The sequence below is a fragment of the Mustela nigripes genome, chromosome 1, assembly GCF_022355385.1.
Source record: "Mustela nigripes isolate SB6536 chromosome 1, MUSNIG.SB6536, whole genome shotgun sequence".
NCBI lineage: Eukaryota > Metazoa > Chordata > Mammalia > Carnivora > Mustelidae > Mustela > Mustela nigripes.
This window is the reverse complement of record NC_081557.1, coordinates 105,043,445-105,071,089: the sequence shown is the minus strand read 5'-3', so window position 1 is coordinate 105,071,089 and position 27,645 is coordinate 105,043,445. Positions and strand designations below refer to the sequence as shown.

At 46.4% G+C, this 27,645-nt stretch overlaps 1 protein-coding gene across 8 annotated transcripts in view; it reads left to right on the top strand.

Moving 5' to 3' along the window:
* Positions 1-23,440, top strand: part of CEP126 (centrosomal protein 126) — a 98,602-nt gene extending 75,162 nt beyond the window's left edge. For 3 of the 8 annotated variants that reach the window (XR_009398832.1, XR_009398823.1, XR_009398833.1), the window contains 7 exons: positions 2,919-2,983; positions 6,730-6,904; positions 9,907-10,185; positions 10,514-10,702; positions 17,326-17,422; positions 19,501-19,763; positions 21,663-23,440. Coding sequence is in view for 1 of the 8 variants with exons in the window: in XM_059371180.1 (XP_059227163.1) it covers positions 2,919-2,983; positions 6,730-6,792 (128 nt within the window). In the remaining 7 variants the exon portion in view is untranslated. Of the gene's footprint in view, positions 1-2,918; positions 2,984-6,729; positions 7,157-9,906; positions 10,210-10,513; positions 10,703-17,325; positions 17,423-18,309; positions 18,391-19,500; positions 19,764-20,037; positions 20,927-21,662 lie in introns of those variants that run through there. The other 5 variants (XR_009398827.1, XR_009398829.1, XR_009398825.1 and 2 more) reach the window with 5 other exon arrangements.
* The last annotated feature ends 4,205 nt before the right edge of the window (positions 23,441-27,645 follow it).

The window sequence follows — 27,645 nt, the reverse complement described above, 5'->3', positions numbered from 1 at the left end:
GGACTCGATCCCGGGACTCCGGGATCGAGTCCCACATCAGGCTCCCAGCTCCATGGGGAGTCTGCTTTGCTCTCTGACCTTCTCCTCGCTCATGCTCTCTCTCACTGTCTCTCTCTCAAATAAATAAATAAAATCTTTAAAAAAAAAAAAGTGTAGTAGGCTGCTGCTGCTTAAGGAATTCGGTACCGTTTAACTTTTTTTATTCAGGTGTAACCAACATACAGTGTTGCATTTGTCGCAGGCGTACAACACAGTGATGCCACACTGTGTGTATAGCTCAGTGCTCATCACTAGAAGTACGTTCCCGTTCCCCTCTCCTTCCGCCCTCCGCCCATCCCATGACCGTCAGCTGTCTTCCACAGTTCAGTCTGTTTCTTGGTTTGCCTTTTTTTTTCTTTGCTCATTTGCTTTGTTTCTTAAATTCTACATATGAGTGAAATTGTACACCCTTTGTCCTTCTCTCGCTGACTTATTTCACATAGCATTATACTCTCTGGGTCAGATTAACTTCAGATATTGGTAAAGGAAGTCTGCTTCTGGTAGTTACAAGGGTCACAATGAAAGGACCAGAATAAAGTATACAATTTCCAAACTGGTAAAGAAGAAAAGTGGCATACAAATACACAAACACACGCACACACACACACACACATATCTCAAATTGATTCAAAATAAGACAAAAATGGAGAGAAAAATGAACATAGAAGACACAGAAACGGGTACAAATGCGGTGCTATAAAATGCCGAGTACACATGTACTTACAAGGAATGTGTGGATTATATGTTAAAAGATCTTTTTAAAATCTATGCTTTTATGACACAACCATATTTTGTTTATAAACTATGTATTTAAAACATACAGGTATAGAAGAGCCAAAAATAAAAAGTTGAAAAATATGTACCAAGCAAATTCTAACCAAAAGAAAACTTATTTTAATGTATTATTATCAGACGAAATTGACTATGACACAGAAAACATTAGTAGACATAAAAAAGATCATGATGATTGAAGCTTTAATTTAGGAGAAATATATAAAACATTTTCATTTATATGCATTTAGGAACATGCCTCAAAATATATAAAATGTGTTTTGGCCATGGTGGGAGATTCCTTTTTCTGCACTGCTAGTAACTGATGGAACAAACAGACAAAGTAAATCAATAGATGTGTAGGAATCAACCAGGGTTCCGAACATGATTAAAGGGACACATTCTTTGCAAGTATACATGGATGATTTATTAAAATGAGCCACATATTATATCATAAAACAAGCGTGAAGCATTACAAAGGATTGGAGTTACGCACAGACTCTGACCACAATGCAATTTAGCTAAAAATGAATAACAAAAAGATAACCATTAAGAAGCAAATTTCTAGGGGTGCCTGGGTGGCTCAGTTAGTTAGGGGCCCAACTCTTGATTTTGTCTTAGGTCGTGATCTCAGGATCATAGAATTGAGCCCCACGTCCAGCTCTCTGTTCAGCATAGAATCTGTGTGTCCCTCTCCTCCTCCAACCCGCTTGTGCTCTCTCTCTCAAAATCTTTAAAAAAAAAAGGAACATATTTCTTTTTTTTTCTTTTTAAAGATTTTATTTATTTATCTGACAGAGATCACAAGTAGGCTGAGAGGCAGGCAGAGGGGGAGGGGGAAGCAGGCTCCCCGCCAAGCAGAGAGCCTGACTCGGGGCTTGATCCCAGGACCCTGAGATCATGACCCAAGCTGAAGGCAGAGGCTTTAACCCACTGAGCCACCCAGGTGCCATATTTCTAAATAAACTGTGGTTCAGAGAAAATATCATAATTAAAATTACAAAACATTCACTTATTTTAGAAAGAGGACACAACCGTTAGCTCACCTGTGGCAGAATATGGAAGAAAGAAATGCCACATTCCATACAAGCTGATATTAGGAATTCTGCTTAAATTTTTAACGAAGTGTTGAAGTATAAATTTGAACTGCTCTGAGAATGGGAGCCACAGACAAGATGAATTCATACCTACTCACAGATTCTTCTTGACCCTCCATGTTTTTCATGAGAGAACTAGAGCGCAGAACAGGAGACCAGAGAAATGGCTCAGCAGTGCGGGAGCAGAGAACAGCCACAGCCATGGGAAGGCCCTGAAGCCGGCTGCAGAACCTTCTACAGAATGGAGGCTGTGGGGTCCTGGGACAGAGGCAGCGAGACTGCTGGGGGGAGGGGAAGGGGGAGGAAAAAAGCTTCTACTCTGTGGGCAGGAGGCAGAACCGGCTGGGCCCAGAGCCTCAGAAATCTCCCACTGTCTGTTGAAGGTCGGGGCACAAAAGTCTCTTGCATAAAACTTTTCAGAGATACAAGACAGATGTGACAACGATGAGAACAGATAGCTTTCCTGGCAGCTCTAAGAAGGGAATTTCCTTTTGGTTTAAAGAAAAAGAAGAAGAAAGACAAATGGAAAAGAAAAGAAAACCCAGTATTTGTATAAAGATTGTTATAGAATGGTCAAAATATTAGGAATTCCTTTTTTTTTTTTAAGATCTTATTTATTTATTTGACAGAGATCACAAGTAGGCAGAGAAGCAGGCAGAGAGAGGAGGAAGCAGGCTCCCCGCTGAGCAGAGCCCCCAATGCGGGGACTCGATCCCAGGACCCTGAGATCGTGACCTGAGCCAAAGGCAGAGGCTTTAACACACTGAGCCACCCAGGCGTCCCTAGGAATTCCTTTTTATCAACCTAAGTTTTATGTCCTGGTTTTTAACCAAACTACTTCTGTTTCCTACCTAATATAGTGTAAACACCATTTCTGGACACAATAGAAAAGATTCTTAACTCAGTTTTAGTATTTTGTTATACCAGAATTTAATTTCTGATTCTTTAGTGGTTCTTCTTGGTCAATATACATAACTAAATTACTTTTGTGTCATGGCATAATTCTTTCAGATGTACAAGAAGCCATTTGCAAGAATCCATCCATCAGAAATACCTTACAAATAATACCACTTCTGGTAAGCATTTGAAGAAGCTTTTTTTTCCCTCATTTTAGGAAATGTCATGATTTCTTGTGTAAGCAGCGTGTATTGAAATTAATTTTTCTCGAGATTAGCTTTTAGCAAGTTTTCCACCTCAGTTAACTTTCAATTATGACATGTTTTGTTAGAATCAGCAAATATCTTCTCATTTACAAAGATCAAAATACAAAGTTTTTTTTTACATCTGGAATATTCCATCATTCATGGGAACAGCAACAGGGATCAGTGTACTACTGTCCAGATAATTTTGGATGTGTAGCCTCGCTGGAAAATTACTAAGAATTCTACCTTGGTAAGGTTTCCACCCTTGCTTCCGTCCCTTTCATGTCTTCGAAGTTCAAAACTAGACATTGCTATTTGGAAGTTTATTTTTTGCCTTAACAACATTTATATGTGTAAATATACACATATAAATGGTAATTTATTGCATTAAGGAATTTTCAGGCTAACAGGGAGAAAGAACCCGTGGAGAGTGTACACTGGTCACTGTAATGTGACTTGAGACTATGTGTGGGTGGCACGGCCTCAGGAAATCACAGAAGGAAGAGATCATAGTGGCCAGAGGTGACCAGAGACAGGTCTCTGGAAAGGGCATCTGAGACTCCGATGCTTTCTGTAATGTCAGGATCCTCAAGGTAGGTGTTCAGCAAGGAGACGTTGGTTAGGGGATTAACTGGGTGCTCGCTCAGTTCTGAAGTCTGGAGGGAAAAGTGAGATTATGCAAGTCTGCTTCCTTCCCTGTTATTTTCTGTCACATAAACAAAGGGATACATTTCTTACCACGTTTTAGATTTTTGCTTATGTCCTAGATACGGCTGTAAGTAATAAGAAAGAGGCTGCCCCTGCCTTCTGACGCTTTTTCTTTCCCTGTGGGCAAATGGTTCTCAGAAGCGGCCTTTCTGCTGCCCTGAGTGGTACACACAGCGCCTGTGCATCTGTCACTTCGACCCCTGACAGTTGTGGACACGGTTGCTCTTCACATGTCAGCTGGCGTTTTGCTCAATTTCTCACCTCTGTCGATTCAGCCACTTCAGTAATTCTTGAAGCGACAATTTTTGTGTGTTTGAATGTGTGACAGTTTTGTTGTTCATAGCATAAGTGGTTGTCACCTCACCTGAGCCAGAGTACGCCTGCGGTGAGGGAGATCACTTCTCTCCACGCCGCTCAACCTGCAGACAGTGTGTGACCCCTGACAGCTGGCGGCCGGCTGTAGACACTGCCGAGTGAGGAGAGGGAGGTCTCGGAGTCCCCAGAGCATCCGCGGGTGCGCCGGTGCTCTGCGGTGTTGCACAGAAGCCTCGGCTCGTGCCTGGAGGGCTCCTAGTGTAGACGAGCGACCGCTGACAGGCCGGACTCGTTTCTCTCCGATCTCTCACACCCGCTAGGACGGTTGGTAACCCTGAGCTTCTTTCAGTCCCTTCATCTCCAGACGTGTCCCTCTTCTTACTTCGTCATCACTGACCTAGGTCGGAGACCTTCCATTTTTTCAGGAGAAATGGTCTATAATCACAGACGTTAACTGCTTGTTTGAACAGCTGCCGTGAAAAGCATCCACCCCTCCCCCATCAGAATTACTTCATTTGCGTGTTCTGCAGGGGGATCGCAACATTTATTTGCCCTTTTTCTACTATTTTTAATTTTTACTTTTCAATTGGATTCACCGATTGTTGACATTTTGTCATACTTGCGTATCCGACAGATGGAAGGACGGGTGGATGGATGGATGGAAAGGTAGAAGAAATGGAAGAGGACAGGATGGGAGAGAGACTCACACACACACACACACACACACACACACACACTCGTGTACACACACACACACACCCCTCCGTGAGCTGTCCGGAAGTCAGGTACAGACATGACGCTATTTCCCCACCAACCCTTAAGCATCCCTGTTCTCCTAAGAACAGACGCTCCGGCATGACCACAGCAGCACCTCCCACGGGGCGGAACACTGACGCACACTCAGACTCAGATTCTCCAGCCGGAAGAGAAAGTGTCTTCTGTGGCTGCTTTACTCCTCCGGTGCTGGACGCAGCCGGGTTAGAGGCCGCAGTGGATGTCTGCTGTGCTCCCTCTCCACCTTCCCTGCGCACGGACGCCTCTCCAGAGGCTGATCCCGGGGCCTCGCTGGCTGTCCATGACGCGGAGGCTCCCCATGGTTTTCTCAGTACATACAGCTTCACGTTTATGGTGGACGCATAGTTTCAAAGTTTGTGTTCTCAGAGCTATTTTTATCATCTGCTTGATTCTACCTCTATCTTGGCTTCAGGTGTTCTATTTAGCTGCTTTTAATTTATTTTGAGTCCAGAAGACAGATGTCCAAGCATTTGGAGTTATGTGTGAAGCATGCATAATATGTGCTTCGTGCCTCCCCCAGGAATAAAGTGAATGGGCTTAGCTAGTCTTCGGTCTTTTGTTTTCATCACGATAAGTGTAGTCTTTAGTCCTAATCCCCTGGCCTCTGGAAAGCTTTCAAAATGTGTTCCTGTCTCTCCGTCACAATTTCAAATAAGTAAAATTATTTAATATGTATGTTCTAGAAAGGCACTATGTAATCACGTTCCAAAACTTTGTGTGCATGACGCAAGAGACCACCAAAGCTACTCGTTTTTACCAAGACACTAGTGCCATAGCCCAGTTCTCCCCATATAATGGCAGAAATATCAGTTCAGGAATATTTGTTGGTTTGGAGATGTTGCAGGTAAGGTTTTTATTAATGTTTCTTATTTTATTTTACATTTCCACTCCAATGTTTTCATACCCCTATGAACTTAAAAGAATTTCTTTTCAAATGATAATGTATGTCATATGTGTCCAGCTTTATAATTTACAAGCATTATATAGTTAACTCAGGAACTGAATTACTCAACAGAGCAACACTAATTATGTGAGAAATCTACCAGATGCCCCAATATAGAAAACTCAAATGTTGGTTTAAGATTTGAGAATTTATGTTTAATTCTCAAAGATCATACATCTCTCTGGAAAGTGCACAACCTGGGCAAAGTTTACAACTTAATGTACATTAATGCACATTAATTAATACTCTTTGGTGGCAAGTGGACCTTATTGTTGCCAGATGGTTTCACACACACACGCTCTTGTGTAATCTTCTAAGTGAGGGACATCAAGTAATTCTCTCAAGTCTGAGAAATGTTCAGGGGCAGAGCCAGGATTGGCCCTTTCCCCTGTTCCCCCCCAAATCTCTTCTCCCTTTTGTAATTCTTACTCCAGGTGATGCCACCGTCGTCCTCCAGATTTCCCAGTGTGTGTCTCATCCAGGCTTTGCATGGTCCCCCATCCCAGACAGTAGACCGCCCTAAGGGCACTAAGTGAGCCTCAGCCGCACCCAGGACTCTTCCCTCCTGCGGCACGTGTCTTAGTCCTGCTTTGGGGTTCCCAGCGTTAGCCCCGCAGCATCCTGGGGTGTTCTGTGAGCCGCCGCTGCCTCTCCTAGAGCAGAAAACTGCCCCTTCTGACTGCTTATACGGCAGATGATGACAAGGGCAGCTCCTAAGCACACTTCCACTGACAGAAAGAGTGGAGATGATGAGTTCTTGCAGTGAGGATGCTGCCTTCCACCGCTGGGACTCATGGGATCCTTACAGGGACCGAAGTACCCTTCCGTGTCAGGCCGCAGTCTGTGAGCTGTGAAGAGAGGCCCGCGGAAAAGCCCGTAAGTGCTGGCATGCAGTGACCCTGTGCTCTTTGTGTTGCAGAACAGCCGGTCGAGAGGCAGCCTGTTCCCGGGGGTCGGATCCAGGCTGCAGAGGAAGTACTGATGGACCGCAGCGGCAAGCATGACTGTTCTCGCGGCCATTGACAATGGCCTGTAAATAGAGCATAGATTTCCGCATTTGTTAAGGATTTAAATACTACAACCATAAGATAAAGGTAAATCATCACATGAGTATGGAGATAAATTGACTAGTTTACATTTATGCTACAAGGTTATTATGTATTTTATTGATAATACATTTTTAGTGAAGGGAAATGCTTCATTGTTTTTAGTGAGCCTGCTACTGAAAACACATTCATTATATTTGAAAATAAAACAGGGTATTTTGTTATTCAAATTATGTATTAGCTATAGTTGTGAAGCTTTGTTTTTCTGAAATTCCTAATAAATTCCATTAAATTTTGGTACAGTGGTGTAAAAAGTTCATGATTAATAATACCCCATATAAACAGTAAAGCCATCTAAGACTTGGAAGGATCTCTGTACTTGGGGGTATTACCAAAGGGTGTTACTTAACGAAAACCAAAAGAAACTCCTTGTATAATCATGAAACTCCTTCTATGATTTTAGAAGTTTTTTTGTGGAATTATGATAATCTCATATATCTTTTTACTTCCCCTCACCGATTTCTACTTCAGGCTCTCATCTAGACAGTCCGCGAAAGCTGGCAGATGGCATTTCTAAGTGTGGTAGACTGGCAGAGTAAAATCTGTCGTATCAATCCCATCTTAGGGGCGCCCGGGGGGCTCAGTCGGCTGAATGGCTGACTCTTGGTCTCAGCTCAAGTCTTGATCTCAGGGTCGTGAGTTCATGCCCCGCATTGGGCTCCTGTTTTAAAAGTTTTCAGCTCTCTCCCTTTGGCTGCTAGAGGGACCGTGCGTATAAGGCTCTCTGTATCCTGAGTCCTCCCTGCTTACACTAATGCCCAGACCCCTTGCAGGCCCCCAGCCTGCTGTCCCATGCCTCTCTGCCCAACTGCACACTGCCCCCCTAGCTCGGAATGCCTTCGTCAGCCTCCACTGACATCTGCCTGAACCACATTTACTCGTTCTTTTAAATTCTACTCAGGTTGAACGTCCTCTAATGTTTCCTAATAATTCTCTGCCACCTTTGTATAAATTATGTCCTTTGCATTCTGAACCACAATTATTTCTGTGTATGTATCCCTCTTCTAGATAAAGTGCTCCTAGCAGCTAACGGTTGTCACTGGTGTCTGTCCCATGAGGAAGTAAAGTGGGGGACACAGCGGCAGACCAAAATAATGAAGGAAAGGAAAATATTCAACTGTGCGATTTATCAAGCCCCAACTATGTGCTAGGTGCTGCTCCGTGTATTAGGGAGACAGTAAAAACAAAAGTAATTATTTTCTTCTATCATGGACTTACATTTTAGTCGGGAATACAGATTTCCAACATAAGCAGCCGCCACCGGAAGGTTAGAAGGCATGGTGAACGGAAAGCAGAGTGTGGGCGGGGCGGAGTACCAGGGTAGACGTGAGCCCGCTGGGGTGGACGGAGACAGTGTCTGACGACTGAAGGGAGGGGAGCCAGCCCTGGCAGCTGCAGGGGAACAGAGCGGCCAGAGGGCAGGAAAGTAGGCTGTTCTCTTAGGACTGGGGAGCTGGCGGGGGTGTTGGGAGGAAAAGAAAGCGAACAGAGGATTGGAACAGGGCTTCCTGTCACCCATGGCTGGTGGCAAAATGCATTTCCTACTCTGAGAGGTCCAGGGTGGGACCGAGACCATACCAGGGCTGCTGCTCCCTGGACCCATGTGGAACCACAAAGTTCTGGAACATAACCTTGGCCGCATATTGAAATCACATGAGGAACTTTAAAAAAATCTTGACGTCTGGGTTACCCCAGGGGGCGATTTGAGCATTGAGATTTTTTAAAGCTCCCCAGACAAATTATAATGAGAAGCCAAGGGTAAGAAACATGGTCTAGAAGCAGTAATGCAAACAAGTAATGGGGTCGGGGATCGAATCCAGTCTGGGCGCCCTCTCCGGCCGGCAGACTTGGGGACGACCCAAGGGCAGCGACCATGCTGCGGACAGTGTCTTTCTGGACCCGCCTCGCCCCCCATCCACTGCAGAGGTGGCCGTACATGTGACTGACCGGTACTGGTGGCCAGGAGAGCAGGAAGAGCTCCGTGGGGCTCCGCCAGGAGCGATTCTGGCTTCCCTCCTCACCAGCAACAGATACAGGCTCTTCCCATTCCCTGCTTTCTGGGTTTGGAGTTCAGGACTGATCCCGCGGGGGTGTTGCTGCACTCTCAGAGTCCGCCCTGAGTACCGAAAAGCCCACGGAGGAGGGGACAGACTGACACAGGGCACCCAGCTTCTTCGCTCCACAGCATCTTCTAGCCACAGCCCACTGACCTCAGCAGCACCCCCCACCGCCCGGCCACCACAGGCATCGGCTGATACCCATGGGGACTTCGTTACCCAAGCCCCCTCCTCCTCACTGATGCAGGCTCTGGAGTCTGCACCTCTGTTGTCCCCTCGCAGACCCTCCTTCTCCAGCTCCTCCCATAGGGATAAGATGTCATTCTTGTATCCCCTAGTCCCACGATTCTTAACAGCGGCTGTGTTGTCCTGACTGATACAGTCTGATGGAGGAGACACGTGTGGGAGATGAATGCGATTCTGAATTTCGGAAAAAAAGCTTCTGAGTTAGCAAAATGGATATCGCTCTAGAGAATGAAAAGGAGAGAAGAGCCTCCCAGGTCTAGATGAGACAGAACCAGGAGACAGGGAGGAAGCAGGGTGCGAAACACCATCCTGGTAAGTGCCCCAATTATCTAGAAAGGAATTTCAAATAAGGAACTTGAAATACAGATGCTAAAAAATTAGGACTTATAACTACGCTCTCACATCTGAATTTTTAATGGAATTATAAAATGGGCATTTCCAAAATGGGAATTTTACCTTTTTGAGTAGAATGGTACTGAGGAAAGTGACACAAGGATTGAGGCCGGTGGTTCGGGGAGAACTCAGGCAGGCCTCACCAAATTGGGTCATTTTCTGACATGCCAGCCCAGTGTGTAGCTGCAAGGTTTGGGCAGCTGTGTGTCCGCTGCTGCTTCACATTTCCAGGAGGAGAGTGGGGACAGGACTAGCAGCCACAGGGACTAAGTGACTTCTCTGCTCTCTCTCTAGGACTGGACGCACCTGTCTGTCAGCACTGTTCCCAGGAAAGCAAGCGAGCCACTGGACTGCTCCTGAAGTGGTGTCCCAACCTGGGTTTGGAGAACAGCGAGGTCCAGGCAGGGCTCCGGGGAGAGCCAGCTCTGCGCTCAGGTGCAGAAGACCTGGCGCTGCTCCCTGGGGTAGAGCACACCCTCGTCCCTCCTGGAGCCCCAGTGCCGGGAGCAGCTGCAGTGATGGAAGTAGACGTGAACTAGAAATGTCTGTTGATGAAACCTCTTGCAGTAACTTGTGAGGGCATTTTACCAAAAAATGGTATTTGGGCTTTTTTTAATTATCCATTTTGGTATAATATATAGTCCCAAAGTTACCTCAGCCCCCCAAAGGGCCCTTGGTGGCAGCATCAGAGCCGAGGTTAGCTCTCTGTGTGGCAGAGGGAGGCCCTCCTGTGACCCTGGGATCACACTGTCTTCCAAATCGAACGGTTGGCACTTTGGGACTACAAAAAAAAAATGTTGTTTTTACATTAGAAGGTAATGAATCAAAGTTAGAAATTGCAAGATTTAAGGGAGACAATTCTTGTGGCCTTTTAATGACCCTGCTCACTTCTGGTTTGCAGAGCCTGGCCTGGGAGGTGAGGGACCACACCCTGCCACATAGGGCACGTGCTGTTACTTCACCCCAACCGACAGCCCAAGAGCCACGTGTTCGTCGCCGTTGACAGAGGAGCGCAGAGGCTCAAAGATGAGCCCCCCCCACACCGGCCTGCCCCTCAGGGTCATGTTGCGGCATCGCGGTGCACACCCAGGTCCGTCTGGCTGCAGCCCCCGTGTTCTTTCTGCCATGCTTTCTGGGGGAAGTGGGAACTATGGGACCAGTTAGGGAGAAGGGAAAAGGAAATGAAAAAAGAACGACAACAGGAAACATTTTGTACTTTCCTATTTGGGGAGGAGAAGCATAGGACTTAGGAAAAGTTAAAGCTAAGAGAAAAGTTAAAAACTCAGGTTTTAAAAAACAGAAAGCTGCACACCTCTACTAGTAAATATTCGGGGCATTAATTTACGCATCAAGGTACAGTTTTGTGAATTGGGATATTATTTATAAAATGACATTCCAGTGGTCGAAGCAGGCCCAAGGGCTATGCCATGATTTCTGTGGAGCCTTCCAAGCACCTTGGATTACAACTCAGCTTTTTTTTTTTTAAAGCAAGGATTTGTACTTCGGTGTTACCATCGCTATACTCGGCATCAGACCACGTGCCAAGCCCACACCACAGCTGATAGTCCCTCTTACCTTTTATCTGTGTCCCCGAGAATGTCTCTATAAGCAAAGCTTTATTTAAAATAGTTGAACTCTGGTCGAGTCTGAGCAAACACACCTCTCTGATGAGCTTAAAAAGCAGGACAAGTCTATTTTTCTAGTACTTGTACATTAGGACACCATCGTTTCGTAAACCTGTGGGGTGACCCAAATCCCGGCTCAGCACTGGCCATAACTCCTCCAGAGAGGGGCACTGGGACCTTAGCGGAGCCGGGAGGGGCCACTGACAATGACAAAGGTACGCAGAAATTGTTGGGAATTAAAGCGGAAGAGAATATCTATAGAAGCGAAAACTAGTGACAATGTGATTCACATATAGACAAGGAAGAAAAATGCCTTGTCTACGCTGACTTATACATATTAGGAAAAAGGGACCTCTTTCCAATTGAGATGGTAAGTTTTCTCAGATTTGCAGGGAGATGAATTTCCTCTCAGTGGTGCACATGGTGTAGGCCTGGTCGAGGCCAGGAGCCTTGCTTGTCCACTGCCCCAGCAGCCTGCGCCCTGCGTCTCCTGCCGGTTCTGCCCTTTCCAGAAAGGGGCACTGCTAGGACTAAGCCACCAGCATGAACATGAGCATGGGGACAGGTCCAAACACACACACAGACCTTGTGCACACAGGGGCCTCCTCACTCTGCGCCCTGAGAGGACTGGGCACTCAGCCCTAGTTCCCTAATGAAGAGAACCCAGGTTGTGGGGGAAGTGACTGATTCCAGGACTGTGCAGAGAGAATACAACATGGGCTTGGAGTAAGGATGCACTAAATGAAATCAATAGAAGCAGGACATTTCAAATGTCCCACCTGTCTGCAGGGATAATCCAATAGTGATCCCAGCAGAAACAAAATCAGGTGTGATATCAGATTACAGGCCAAAGAATAAACCAGAAAGAAGTCCATACTGGTACAAATAAATGATCCCATAAGTAGAAGGGGAGGAAGGAATGACTTCTTTACACAAGGGACCCAGTACATATGGAAGGGATGAGGACACGGAAGAATCACTGTTGGCCACACAGTTGTTGCAAACAAGACCTGCAAGCGGATGTCAAAATTATCTTGGAGGAGAAACAGGACATCTACATCACCTCAAAGTAAGTCCCCCAAAATATTTAATGACAAGGAGAAAAAGTCCTTTTACGCTAAGGGGACCTGGCAGATCTCACCCATAAGTAAACAGTCTAGGTCATGATTACCATAAGAAAACATTTTGAAATCCTACTGTGACCCCTGATATCATGCAGTGAAGCGGGTATGACTTCACTTCAGTCGGGGGAAAAGCATCACACAAACTCAAGGGATATTCCACAGAATGCCCCACCGGTACCTTCTAGAAGCATCAAGGCCATGAAAGAAAAGGAATAAGACCAGAACTGTTGCGGATGAGGAGAGACCAGAGGACGTCCAGTACAATGTGACAGAGTAATGACAGAACTGCTGCTTTCTTTACTTAGTTAATAGTCTTCCAAAAATGTTTGTGTCCGAGTTTTGATGCCCGTGGTTGTATGAGATGTTAACAGCATGGAAAGCTGGGACAGAAATACAGCCTCTGCAGATGATGATGAGGCTTCCACAGGTTGCAGATCACTTCGGAAGAAACAGTGACCAGGCGCCTGTGTGGCTCAGTCCATAGAGTGTCCAACTCTAGATTTTGGCTCAGGTCATGATCTCAGGGTCATGGGCTGGAGCCCCAAGCCAGGCTTCGCACTAGGTGTGGAGTCTGCTTATGATTCTTTCTTTCTCCTTCTCCCCTGTCTCTCTCTTAAAAAAAAAAAAAAGTTTTTAAAAACTTTCGAAATATCTAAAATCTTTTGTTGTACTGGATGTCCCAGTTTTGGGTTTAGAACAAATACCTCTATAATTCTATAAAACCTTAAAACATATACTTCATAATTTCTTAATAATGTATTAAGCACTTATGTACATATGCCAGTTTAAAATGCATTATATAGAATTAACCATTGAGGTCATCTATTTGAAAGCCAAATTCCAAGTCAAGGTGAGGGATATTGCAGAAAAGCGACAGGTGGGGCACCTGGGTGGGTCAGTGGGTTAAGCCTCTGCCTTCGGCTCAGGTCATGATCTCGGGGTCCTGAGATCAAGCTCCACATCGGGCTCTCTACTCTGCAGGGAGCCTGCTTCCTCCTCTCTCTCTGCCTGCCTCTCTGCCTACTTGTGATCTCTGTGTCAAATAAAATTTTAAAAAAAGAAAAAAAGAAAAGCGACAGGTGCTTCCTGATGAGGCCCGATGGGCCAGTGCATCTCCTGGGGCAGCAGAGGTGAGTGCGGGGGACGGGAGGCCCTGGGAAGGGAACCTCAGGGCTCCTGGAGGCCCCTGGGCTGTAGCCTTCTGCACAGGGGGCTTCTCTTCCCCTCCACAGGGTTCCTGTGGTCACTAGCGCTCATTGGCTTCTGGCATATGTCTCATCAAAAAGTAAACACAACCCATTTCGCAGGAGGAGAGAATCCATTGTGCAATGATCGATTGAAAGGAAAGCCTACATGCCAGGAAAAATGACTTTGTCTTGCAATGAAGACGCCTCCCCTGGAATGAGAGCTAGTGGTTTCTGGAAGCTTCTGTCAGAGGTTGTGCAGTGCTGCACATGAGCAGGATCTCCTCTCCTCCAGGCAACCCCGTGAGCCCGGAACCAAGTTGTGGGCACACACTGCACGGAAGAGCTGAGTCATGTGCCCAAGGTCAAGGAGACAGGAAAGGACATCTCTGGGAGTGAACCAAGGTCTGTTTGACCTTAGTGCGCACTTACCCCTTGTCATGGACAGCCAGCCTCGTGGCAGAGCAGAAGTCTCTAGATGGTTTTAGGGCTTATCTACAAGATCATAAACTTTTACAAGAAAGTGCATATGCCATTTGGATGGAGAACTGTTTAATTAACCACATGAGTGGGTAGGGCGGATTGAAACTTGAGTTAGCTTCATAGACCCCAGGTGGAATGTTCTAGACAACCTGTGTCCTTCGTGCTAATGGTGTCCCGCTGCTTACCTGCTAACTGGATTCCAAACTCCTTGAACTCTTGGGTGAGTTCAGGAAGAAAGGAAGAACATGGATGAGCTGGTCTAGGCCTGCGTTTCTCAAGTTCTTAGCATCCCCCAAACTTTCCCAGAGGAAAGATCTGGAGACCTTCTCCAAAGGTTACCCTTGGAAATCCCCTCGCCTTTTCCTGTGTGGCAGGCCATGACTGCCCCTTGCCCCGGCCGCTCCCAGCAGTCTGTGTGGGGTTTGCTCTGCGGGCCAGGCGGCTGTTTTCCTGCGGCCCCTGCGAAGCCCAGGGTGTCCGTGAGCGCAGAGACCGCGTTGGAAGGGATCGCACTCCAGCACCTTCCTCGAATGCACATGTGCTCAGGTAGGACACGTGCCCTTTGAGGCCCTGTCCGTGGGACAGGCCACAGCTGGAGGAAGAAAATGGAGCTTGGCCTCCTAGGGACTCGCTGTAAAGGGACTGGCTGTGGACTCTGCTCTGCTGGGAGAATCAGGAGATTCTGCTCTATGGGCAGAGGGGAGAGGACGCGAGGCCTGAGGGAGCGCAGTGGGACTGCGGCTGGGGCCGCGCGTGGCCGGGGTGACTTCCTGCACTGTCTCAGCTCGCGACTCAGTCATCCTGGGCCACCCAGTAGGCCCTTAAATAACGGGAAGTCCACAGTCAGAGAATCGGTTTAGCTGCAATTTCCTATCTGCCATAATCTGTTGTAAAACTAGGTCGTTACTATTGAACCCTTGGCTCTGCGATTTCTGTAAAACCGGGGTGACGCGCCGCCCTCTAGTGGCTCCAAATCAATGGCCTTCGCCCCACTCTCCGAGCCAGTAGCTCCTACTCTAAAAACTCGGGTTTAGTGCTGGGAAGTGTGTAAACCTGGTGATTCACAGACCTGTACCCTGGGGATAAAAATACATTATATGTTTATTAAAAAAACAAAACGCGGGTTTATGTTTTTGATTGAAACTCCGCTAGCCGACCTGTAGTACGTCGCTGCCTTCAGAAGAAGTGTGCAGCAGCACAGCAGCCGAGTGTAACGCCCAGTGCTCGTCACTTCACGCGGCTCCTTCCGCCCGTCAGCCGGTGACCCCAGCCCTCACCCCCTCCCTTCTGTGACCCTCAGTTTGGTTCCCGGAGTCCAGAGTCTCTCACGGTTTGTCTCCCTCTCTGATTTCTCCCCCTTCACTCTTCCCTCCTTCCCCTGCGGTCTCTGCTCTATTCCTTCCGTTCCAGCTGTGAGTGGCACCGTAGGATGCTTGTTCTCTGCCTGACTGGCTTCACTCTGCACGATCCCGTCCAGTCCCATCCACGTTGCTGCAGAAGCTGGGTGTTCATCCTTTCTGATGGGCGAGGAATAGTCCCTTGTGTATATGAACCACATCTTCTTTACCCGTTCGTCTGTAGCAGAGCATTTCGCCTCCTTCCAGTGTGGCAGTTGTGGCCATTGCTGATATCAACACTGGGGTGTGTGTGCCCCTTCTTTTCCCTCCCATCTGTATCTTTAGGGTAAATACCCAGTAGTGCAATTGCTGGGTCGTAGGGCAGCTCTTATTTTCAACTTCTTGAGGAACCTCCATCCTGTTTTCCAGAGTGGCTGCACCAGCTTGCATTCCCACCAACAGTGTAGGTGGCTCCCCATTCTCTGCATCCTGGCCAGCAACTGTCGTTTCCTGACTTGTTGATTTTAGCCATTCTGACTGGTGTGAGGTGGGATCTCATTGTGGTTTTGATTTGTATTTCCCTGATGCCGGGTGATGTGGAGCATTCTTAATGTGTCTGTTGGCCATTTGTATTATCTCATTTGGAGAAGTGTCTGTTCATGTCTTCTGGCCATTTTTTTATGTGATTATTGTGTTGAGTGTGAGGAGTTCTTCATAGATCTTGGATATCAGCCCTTTGTCTGTAGTGTCACTTGCAAATATCTTCTCCCATTCTGCGGGTTGCCTCTTTGTTTTGTTGACTGTCTCCTTTGCTGTGCAGAAGCTTTTTATCTTGATGAAGTGTTTTTTTCCCTTTGTTTTGAACTTTTAGTAGTTCATTTTTGCCTTTGTTTCCTTTGCCTTTGGTGACATGTCTAGGAAGAAGTTGCTACATCTGAGCTCAAAGGAGTTTCTGCCTGTGTTCTCCTTTAGGATTTTGATGAATTCCTGTCTCACATTTCATCCATTTTGAGTCTATGTTTGTGTGTGGTGTGAGGAAATGGTCCAGTTTCATTCTTCTGCATGTGGCCTGTCCAGTTTTCCCAACACCATTTAATGAAGAGTCTGTCTTTTCCATTGGACATACTTTCCTGCTTTGTCAAAGATTTGTTGACCATAGAGCTAAGGGTCTATTTCTGGGATCCCTATTCTGTTCCATTGATCTATGTGTCTGTTTTTGTGCCAGTACCATACTGTCTTGATCATCACAGCTCTGTAATAGAGCTTGAAGTCAGCCCCCCAGTTTTGGTTTTCTTTTTCAACAGTACCTTGTATTCAGGATGTCTTCTGGTTCCATAAAAATTTTAGGATTGTTTGTTCCAACTTCATGAAAAATGTTGATGGCATTTTGATAAGGATTGCAATGAAAGTATAGATTGCTCTAGGTCGGACATTTTAACAATATTCTTCCCATCCATGAGCATGGAATGATTTTCCATCTCTTTGCCCCCATCTGCCCCCACTCATGTTCTCTGTCTCTCTCTCAAATAAACAAAATCAATGAAATCTCGCAATTTGCAAAGACATAGACAGAGCTAGAGGGTATTATGCTAAGCAAAATAAGTCAGAGAAAGTAAATATACTTCCTAATTTGCATGTGTGGAACTTAAGGGAAAAAAACAAAGAAAAAAGAGGGATAAACAAAAAGCCAAACTCTTCCCTCTAGAGAACAAACTGATGGTTACCAGCGGGGAGGGGACCTGGGATGGGGGACCTGGGGGGTGGGGGAGAAAGGCACCTGTCTTGATGTGCAGCGGGCAGGGAAGGGAAGTGTTGAATCACTGTATTGTACACCAGAACTAATACTGTACAGTATGTTAACTTACTGGAATTAAAATTTAAAAACTTAAAAAAAAATTTAAAAACTTAAAAAAAAAAAACAAAAACAATGCTTGTTGTTTTCTTGTCTTGGCTTTTGTAGGTAAAGCTACTGTGAACGTGCGGTGCAGGTGTGTCCGAGGTGGTCGTTCTGTCTACTTCAGATGAGTTCCCGGATGTGGAATTGGCAGATCCTCATGGTAGTTTGTTTTTAATTTGGGGGGAATTGAATGTTAACTAAACTTACTGTGGCCTTCATTTTATAATACATAGATACATGACATCATTATGTCATACACCTAAAACAATACAATGTTATATTCTACTTATATCTCAATTTTTTTAAATGCTAATTACAGCCAATAAGGTATCTTCCCTTACTAATCGCCTGCCACCCAGTTTGAAAATCAGTGGCCTCTGAAAACATTTTTTTTATTTGAATGTATCATTATAGAGTATGGTTCATGATATCATTCATTCTGAAAGTAGAGATGATCTAACTTTTTCTCAAACAGTAAGTTTGCAAATACAAATAAAATTCCCTGTACCCTATGATTGATAATTACACCAAGTAAATATACTTCCTAATTTAAACGCATTTCACATGTATAATGTTACACAAGTCTCTCCTACAAACCTCTCTACTTTTAGTCTTCAGAGTTTAAGACTGAATTTCATCATGTAAAGATAACAAGATACTACAATATGTAGTAAACCTTATGGTTATAATAGGAAAATTTAACAAAACACTCTACATGACAATAAGGACATTGTTAAATTGCGTACATTCATATATGCCTTTATACAATCATACATTATATAATCATTAAAATCACATTTTTAAAGAATACTTAATGGGGACACCTGGGGCTCAGTGGGTAAAGCGTCTGCCTTCAGCTCAGGTCCTGATTCCGCGGTCCTGCCACAGAGCATTGGCAGTAATGGTAGTAGGATTTCAGGGAATTTTTACTTTATCCTAACAAATTTTTATATGTTTTCACACTGTGTATTTCATGCATTCATTATCATTTTTATCAGGTAAGGTCCAACCTGTAAAAGTGTCTGAGATTGTCCCCTTTGGTCAAAGTGTGCAGGAGAGGAGAGCGGGCCCCGCCAGGTCCTGGGGCTGCAGGTTTCCCGTGAGGCCGAAGCCCAGCCCGCAGAGCAGAAGCCCCACGAGGAGCTTGAGTCCACACGCCACAGGGGCACCATCTGAGGCATTTCCACCACTATTTTTGAAAGGGCTCCTATACCTCCAGAATGGAAGATGAGTGACCAACGCGTACCCCTGCTTTCCTTCCTCTTGTGACTCAACCCAAGCTCTCAGCAGAGGAGGCGCCATGGGAGAGCAGACTGGGTCAGTCAAGGGTGGCCTCATGACTGCTGTCGCTTTTAGGTCCAAAATTCGGGTTATGACTGCAAAGTATTTATGAAACACCTCAAATGGTTCTAAGTATCCGTCTGTGGTATTTTACGCTCATCGTATTGCTTATGTGGTCATTGTCCTAATGTCTTTCTCTTGAGATTACTATAATGTCCAGATATATATATATATATTTTTTAATATTTTATTTGTTTATTTGACAGCTAGAGAGAGAGCACAAGTAAGCAGAGTGGCAGGGAGATGGGGAGAGAGAGAAGCAGGCTCTCTGCTGAGAGCTTGATGCGGGGCTCGATCCCAGGACCCTGGAATCATGACCCGAGCCGAAGGCAGCCGCTTAACCAACTGAGCCACCTGGGCGCCCCCAGATATATATATTTTTTAAGATTTCATTTATTTGACAGAAATCACAAGTAGGCAGAGAGGCAGACAGAGAGAGGGGGAAGCAGGCTCCCTGCTGAGCAGTGAGCCCCATGCGGGGCTCAATCCCAGGACCCTGAGATCATGACCTGAGCCGAAGGCAGAGGCTTAACCCACTAAGCCACCCAGGCGCCCCATACTGTCCAAATAGTAAGAGAAGTTTGTGCAGTAAACTCTCCGAGAGCTTGCCATCAGCGCAGCTGACACATGGTGTCGCACCTTCGCCAGGTGTGTGTGCGGTGCTCTGAGCCCCCGCTTGTCCCCACACAACGCAGGGACGCCACTGCCTATAACTTGCAGAGAATTTGAAAGCACAAAGGAACTTGACACATCATCTCTTCCAGACTCCTCATGGAGTCATGGAGACGACCCAAGCACCTCCCAAATGACCATGGTTAAAACACTGACGTCTATGATTCCAATGTTCATGAGAATTAAACAGTATTTTGCCTCTTTGCTTTCCAAATTGCATCATAGAAAGAGAAGAAAAAAATAATTACAGAAAAGTGAAAGCTGTATTTATTGGAAATCAACTCAAAGCTACATGACTGATGTGTGCATTCAAGCAACAGACCGTCCTGAACACCTCTTAAGTCATCACTGTGCCTGGGGCTTCAGACCAGCAGAGACCCCATCCAGTCCAGCTGTCGGTACATGTAGAGCCTTTGAGCTCTTAAGGGCTCGTCTACAAGCAGTTGCAGCAGAGTATGGTCAGCGGTACAGCAGGAGTAACCCAGATGGTAAGGTGGTCGCAGCTCTAACCGAGGCTGGGCAGTGTGTGTGTGGGGGAGGGGGGTCGGTAGGCAGGCTCCCTGGAGCCCGGGGCTGCAGCAGCGAGACCTCATGGATGGGTCACACCAGCCAAGGCAAGGAAGGAGAAAGGGGGATCTCAGGCCACACCTGCTCGACTTTGCCCCACAAATCCCCCAGTCAGACCACAGAGTAGGTTTCCAGGCAAGGAAAGCAATGGAACATTCACTTTTTACCTCTGCTCCATCCTGAACCCAACTTCAGTGACAACTAAAGGATGCGAAGGATCGGGTCCCCAGACAGACAGGAGAGAAGACCAAGTCTGCGAAGGCTGGAGAGCAGGTGGTCAGGGGCTCACTGACCCAGGTGACCGAGGCAGGCCGCAGGAGAAGCCTAGAAGCACGCTGGTCTGGCTTGCACAACCACAGAGAAGCTCGGGTTTAAAGGACAATAGGGAACCCTGGAAACGGCGGGCTTGGGGTTGGTCAGTAAAGTGAGGTCAGAACAGGATTAGCTGAAAATCTATTTAAGAAGCAAGTAGACCCCAGATCCTCGTCCCCCGCCGTACAGCTGGGTGGCCGCTTCTTTTACCAAAGCAGAAACATTTAACAAAACTAAGAATAAAAGAACCTTTTTTTAACCTGTTATCACTGTGCACCTAACAGAAGCCCCTTCAGGACAGGGCAGGGGAGCTCGTGGGCATCTGGCTGGAGCGTCAGCAGCTGAGAGAACCCTGCGCTCAGGCCCAGGCCCCCTCACACATGGGGTCACGCTCAGTCCCTTAGGGCAGCCTCACCCCTTGTCTGGTCGACATGGAGGTAAAAGACGGGCACCTTTCACCCCGGCGGCTCTGTCAGTGAAGTGTCTGCCCTCGGCTCAGGTCGTGATCTCAGGGTCCTGGGATCGAGTCCCACATTGGGGTTCTCTGCTCAGCGGGGAGCCTGCTTCCCCCCCATCTGCCTGCCGCTCCCCCCGCTCCTGTTCTTGCTTGCTCTCTCTCTCAAGTAAATAAATACAGTCTTCAACAACAACAACAAAAAGACAGACCCCTTTGCTTCAAGACAGGACAAGTCTGAAAAGCATGACCATACACAGGCAAGAAAGAGAAAATGTCCGTTTTTAAAATAAAAGATATCAAAGGGGTGCCTGGGTGGCTCAGTCCATGAAGCTCTTGATCCCGGCCCAGGTCTTGATCGCGGGGTCATGAGTTCAAGCCCCGCACTGGGGTCCACAAACAAACAAACGATACCAGTTACATCAATGACAAAAAATTTAAGTACCGATGATGAGTCTTTTGAAAGATATGCAAGCCTTTTCTGGAAAAAAAAATATTTTATATATATTTATATATACACATGTGTATCCACATACACATGTCTACATACACATAACATGCTGAAAGACCTCTGAACAAAGGGTCTTGCAGAGCAGGCACTCTGTAAGACATGCGGCATCCCTGGGCGGGAACACTCCGCCTCATAAAGAGGTCACTTCTTCTCATTGACCTTAATTATTCGAAGCGATTCCAACGAAAACATTAGTAGGCTCTTTGTGGGGTTCGACAAGCAGCTCCAAAAATGTACATGAAGAAAGAAATCTAGGAAACAAGGCCGCTGTGGGGGCCACGAGCCTGCTGCCCACTGCCCTCCGCTGTAGGAGCCGGACTGACCCCCGGCCCTCGGCACTCTGCTCTGTCAGCCGCCCAGCCCATGCCTGCCCTGCACGGGTCCAGCACACGCCATTGTTCCCACAGCGCGCCGCCCGCTGAAGAGACGCGCCTCCGATGGGCCACTTGGAGGCCCTTCCATCCCACTGTCCTTCCCTCACGGCCAGCCTTGCCTTGTGGGCTGATAGGCCCCTCAGCTTCTCACTCCATATTTTGTTCACAGGCATTTCCCTAATAGAATCTTTGCTCATGGAACCCTAACTTGTCTGGCTCTAAGAGGACCCAGTGCCAAGGCAGGATGAAATCCCCAGGATGCTGATAAGGACTGCAGCTGAGCACCAGGCCTCGGAAGCGCTGGTCAGGACCAGTGTAGAAGGGACGGCTGTGAGAAGATGAAAGGGAGAGGAAACCACCGTGCTCCAGCACTCTTCCCTTGTACTCTGGCTGAGTGAGAGCTAGCAAGAATGAAAGATGGATGACTTTTTAATAACCAAGATAAGTTGGGCAAGACAAAAACATATTCATAGTATACTACATGACAACAGCAAAAATATATATTTACCTAGTCATAAGACTGCAATTATTAAATATTAACATAAAAATTATACTATCTTGGTGAGTATTTTGTAGGCTGAAAGGAGGGGAAATGCAGGAGAAGCGTGGGGAGTGGGATGAGAAATGTCAAGGAGGAGTTTAACATACACATGACACAGAACAGTCAAGGAAAAACGATGACAGCAGAGGCACTTTGGAAATACAGGATTAAATGCAAAAGCTGAAGGAATTAAAAGTGTGTCTACTGAGAGGGAGTGGAGATTGGTGCCACTGACTATCTCATGATAATACTTGTAAATTTTTACCTGTAACTTTGGTACAGTTTAAATGAAAAATAATTATTAAACATGAGATTGCAAAATATGACAAACATATGTGGCAATCATAATTTGACAAATCAACCAAAAGCAAACACTACCATGTAAATAAAGAGGTGATTCATAAGAGAACTAAAAATGTGAATAAGAATATAAAGACATTTCATTTCAGAATTAGTTAAATGAAAGTTAAAATAGAAAAAGCAACGAAAGTGCTTCTAGATCTATCTCCCGGAAAATCCAAACATGTCCACACAAAAACCTGTACCCAAACGTTATCAGCGCTTTCCTTAATAGCATTCTCCGGCAACTGAAGAATGGATGAATAAAAGGTGGTACATGCACATAACGGAATATTATTCAGCAACAGAGAAGAATGATGTTCTGACATGTGACAGAGTAGAAGAACCTCGAACACCCACCTCGTGCCGAGGGAAAGAAGCCAGTCACACAATGCCCCGTATTGTATGATTCCACTTGTATGAAATGTCCACAGGAGCAGAGGAGAGCTTAGTGCCAGCTAGAATGAGTTGCCAGAGGCTGGTGGAGGGAAAAATACGGATTTGCTGCTAGTGGGTGTGGAGTTATTTTACGCAGTTCTGAAAATATTCTAAAATTAGATAGTGGGGATGACTGCACAATTCTTTTTTTTTAAAGATTTTATTAGAGAGAGAGCACAACTTGGGGGAGGGGTAGAGAGAGAGGGAGAAGCAAGCTTCCCGCTGAGCAGGGATCCGGAGGGGACTTGGTCCCAGGACTCCAGGCAGATGCTCAACTGACTGAGCCACTCAGGCGTCCCTGATTGCACAATTCAATTCTGTGACTGTATTAAAAACCACTCAATTGTATACTTTATATTATGGTATGTGAACTACATCTCAATAAAACTTGTCAAAAATAAAACCACACACAAAAAAACCATTTAAAATATTTTTAAAAATGAGAACGGTAGAGCAGAAGAAAATAGTAAGATTAAGAAAAAGAAATACAGGGGCTCCTGGGTGGCTCAGTGGGTTAAAGCCTCTGCCTTCAGCTCAAGTCATGATCCCAGGGTCCTGGGATCGAGCCCCACATCGGGCTCTCCGCTCAGCAGGGAGCCTGCTTCTCCCTCTCTTCTCCCTCTACCTCTGTCTGTCAAATGAATAAATAAAATCTTAAGAGAAATATAAGAAAACCAAAAACCACAACTGTGTTTCGTGGTTGAATGTACGAGTGACACATCACAGAGACCCTCACTCATGGTGTCACAGACTGAAGTTCGTCTTGAACTTGGACACAGGAAGTATGAGTCACATTCCTTTCTTGTTTAAAGATTTTTAAGTAATCTCTACACCAAATATGCGGCTCGAACCCATAACCCAAGATCAAGAGTCACAAGCGCTCCTAACTGAGCCACCAGATGCCCTGAGTCATATTTCTCTCAATGTGGTGTTTAACATACCAGTACCCTCCACCCCCCCCAACACACAGAGGAAAGTTCAAATAGCTGAAGATAACATTTTTAAGGTCTAGGGATTAGAATAAAGACCTGCCATGGAATCTATTGTATCAACATAGAGAAGTAGAATTGTTTTCTCTTTAGTTTGAGGGAGAAAAAAAAAAAAAAGAATAAATGGGATTAAAAAAAAAAACAACTATTGGGGCGCCCGGGTGGCTCAATCATTTGAGTGTCTGACTCTTGATTCCAGCTCAGATCAGAATCTCGCAGTCCTGAGATCGAGCCCTACATTGGATTCCGTGCTCACCGGGAGGCTGCTGGAGACTCTCTCTCCCTCTCCCTCCTGCTCACTCCCTTTCTCTCTCTCTCAAATAAATAAACTTAAAAAAAAAAAAAAAAAGCTATTAAAGCTTAACACGCCCATACTGTGCTTCTAGGAGAATCCAGGTGATGTACCTCAGTGCAAAATATCCGTGTACTTATTTAGGTTTCTTTCCAAATGTGCACTACTACCCCAAGCGAGTATGGTTTTCAAATGGCATTTTACAAAATGGATCTGGAGGCAAAAATACCGTCAAAGGCCCAGAGAGGCTATCCGAGCGTTACAAGACGAGGCTTGGAAGGTGTGTGTGGCCAGGAAGCCAAGGGGACCTTTCATCCAAACGAATCATGAGTCATGAAGCCGCCTGTTAAATGGGGGAAATGAAATCAGCCCGTTACATAAAACTGTCTCCTCACCCTCCAGTTTATTCCATGACAAGCTTGAAATGACATGGGGTTTAACTGGCAGGGTTTGCTTTTAATCATTGGAGATTTGTAAGTCAGATGGAAACAACAGGAAATCCCTCCCCTGAAAGCCCTGCCGAGCCCCTTACACACATGCGCTCACTCACACCGGCTCCGAAAGAGCTCCCGGCGCTTCAGTTCTCAGCTTTGATAACTCAAGAACAGCAGATGAAACACACTTTTTAAAAGTTTTTAAAGAACATAAGAACAAAACAAGAACCACAGGAAGGGGCAGGGTGTTCTACTCCTCTCTCTGGCCATTTGGAAGGTGGGGTGGGCACCGCACCCAGCCGGCCGGTCAGCCTCGAGCCCGCCGCACTGGCAGTGGTTAGAAATGCTGGCCCCTCGTTCAAGTCTGCATCTTGCGAAATAACCTCACCGTAGTCTTGTTTGGCTACTCCTTTGAGGACTTCCCACTTTCAAGAAGAGCAATCATTTTCATGTCCCACAATCTCCAAAATACATGTAGTTTTAAGGCAAAATTCAAACTTCCCGTTAGTGAAATATTTTGATACATCTTTTTTAGGATTAAAGCAGTCAGCATAAGTTAACGTCTGTGACAAATTCAAGTACCCAGAGCTTCTGTGAGGACCCTTGCCCCAAGCCTTAATCAGTGAGGGTACTTGGGTAATCCTCCAGAAGCAAACAGTGACGTGCCGTCTGGGCAGCTTTTGAACAAATTGCAGTAATGACAATTTCTTGACCTTCATAAGTGATATCAATTGACGCTATGATAATGTAATGATAATTTATTGAGCACTTGCCGCATGCCGGGCATGCGCACACAGCATGAGAACCTCACTTGGTGCTCTCAAGGCCTTACCGTGCAGGTGCAGAGACCCTCCCTTTAGCCCCCGGGAACAGGGACCACCAGGAAGTTAGAGCTGCCCAAAGGCACACAGGGTAAGTAAAGTAAAGCTGGAACTGCAGGCCCGGACACGGGGCCCCAGAACTTACACTCTGAACCGCTAGCAATTCCACCTCTTAGAACTCTGAGCGAATTTCTTCCAGCCCATATCGTGACTGTGACCAGTCCATAAAGGCCTAGAAATGTGTCCAGACCACAGACTAGACACATCCGGAGCTGGACTGTAAGGACACAGAGGAGTTGGCCACTAAACGAGTATTTTAACTCTCTTTTTAGCAATGGTCATTTCTTCGGGGGGAGAGAAAGGATTTCAAACATTGTAAAGTCAAAGACTCGTTTTTGCAAGTGTGACTGCTTCGATTTCCCAAATGGGGAAGAGTGGCGCCCCTTCCACAAAAGCAGGAAAGGCAAAGCCATACTCGCCTTCCTCCCCAACAGACCCCAGACTCGTCCCAAGATTTCAGGGGTCCATGGAGGACAGCCTGGGAATCACTGAGGTCGACAGATTGCCATAGACGTGACAGATCTTGTTCTCTGAAAATCACTTAACAAAATGTCTAATGTTCTTGTCGACAAAGGAGGTAACTAGAACCCATACACCACGGGTAAGCAACAATACGTCTTCCTGTCTCTGCCTGACGGCTCTGCACGCGGTCCTGCTGCGCCCAGCAGCTTTCATCGGTAGCTCAAGTCCTTGACAACGTGCCCAGGACACTAACGGGGGCCAGCAGCAGAGCCTGGCCAAACATAGTCCAAGAAGCGCGTGAACAGCAGGCAGCTCAGGAACACATGTGTCAAAACGCGGAATACTGTCCATAGAAATCTTTTTGGAAGAACTCCAAGGACTCAAAACTTCGTCTTAATATAAGAAACCCCAAAGCTCACCTAGCACGGACTTAATTTTCCAGTAGTATGAATTCCCGCCCTGCTCCCCAGGCTGCAGAAACGGATGGCTCCCCAGACCACAAGGTCGTGATGCCAAAATTAGAACAGGAAACTAAATTTCAAGAAGGCAGAGTGAACTACAAATTAAATAATCTGAAAACATACTAAAACCTGTGTAAGGAGCCAAGATTGCAAAACCTGGGGGACAGGTGTTAACTGGTCCAGGGGTCCCAAAGAGAGGTCTGGGTCAAATGCTGTTCTTGGTTTCACTTACATACACGGCCAACGTGCGGAGCCTGGGCTGACAGGCAAGCATAAAGGTCCAGGGTGGGGATAGACACAAGTCCCTCCAAGGCAGGACAGAATCAGCATTTTCCTGGTTAACCCAGTGAGTGGGAAGTGAATGGGGCTCACATGACCTCTTTCAGCTTCTAAGCACCCTTGCGCATATACCAAATCCTTGAGCTGAGTCGGCATCGAAGGCAATCTTCGTGCTTGTCCACTCGGCACGTGATGTGCGGCAGAGGGCAGGGTCACCGGCCCCCTTGACTCCAGGAGGCAGTGGCACTGGGGCAGGCTGCCAGGAAAGACTGGCTGTTGCAGCCTCTGCTGGTTTCTGGGAAAGCGTCGCGAATGCGCTGGAAGAAGGCTCAGCAGTACTAACTCCCCTAACAGAATGAAGTGACAGCCCATGGAAAATGTCTAGAACGATGCGCGGTGAAACGGGACATGTTCAAAAATACTGGGCGTTACGGCTGACCTTTGGACAACTCTGATTTGAACTGTGTGGGTCCGCTCATACGTGATAGTTCTCAATAAATAGCGTACGGTAAGTGCTCTGAATGTATTTCTCTTCCTTTTGCTCTTCTTAGTAACGTTTTCTCTAGCTGACTTTCCTGTAAGAATAAGGACTCACAGAGCAGACACTGTGTTCAGTGACCACGTCACGGGTAGGGCCCCTGGGTAACAGTGCGCTCTTAGTAGTGGCGTGCATTTTGGGCGCAGGCTGTTGGCGCCCCTAAGCCTCCCTCTGTTCAGAGGCCGGCTGCGTTTTATTACTACGGTATCACCACCATGGTCATCACATCATCCCAGGGTTATTATCCTGCCACCTACCGGTCCTCCAGGTACTGGTCAGCTCCCAGGTGGTCGAGCGAGATCATGACACCATGAAGTGGGAGTGTTTCAGCCCAAATCTGGAATAAGGGCAAAGCTAGGTCTAGAAAGCATATGAATGCCATCTTATTTTTTTAAAGATTTTATTCATTTGAGAGAGAGAGAGAGAGCGAGCATGAGCGGGGGGAGGGGCAGAGGGAGAAGCAGGCTCCCGCCGAGCAGGGAGCCGGACTCCGGGCTC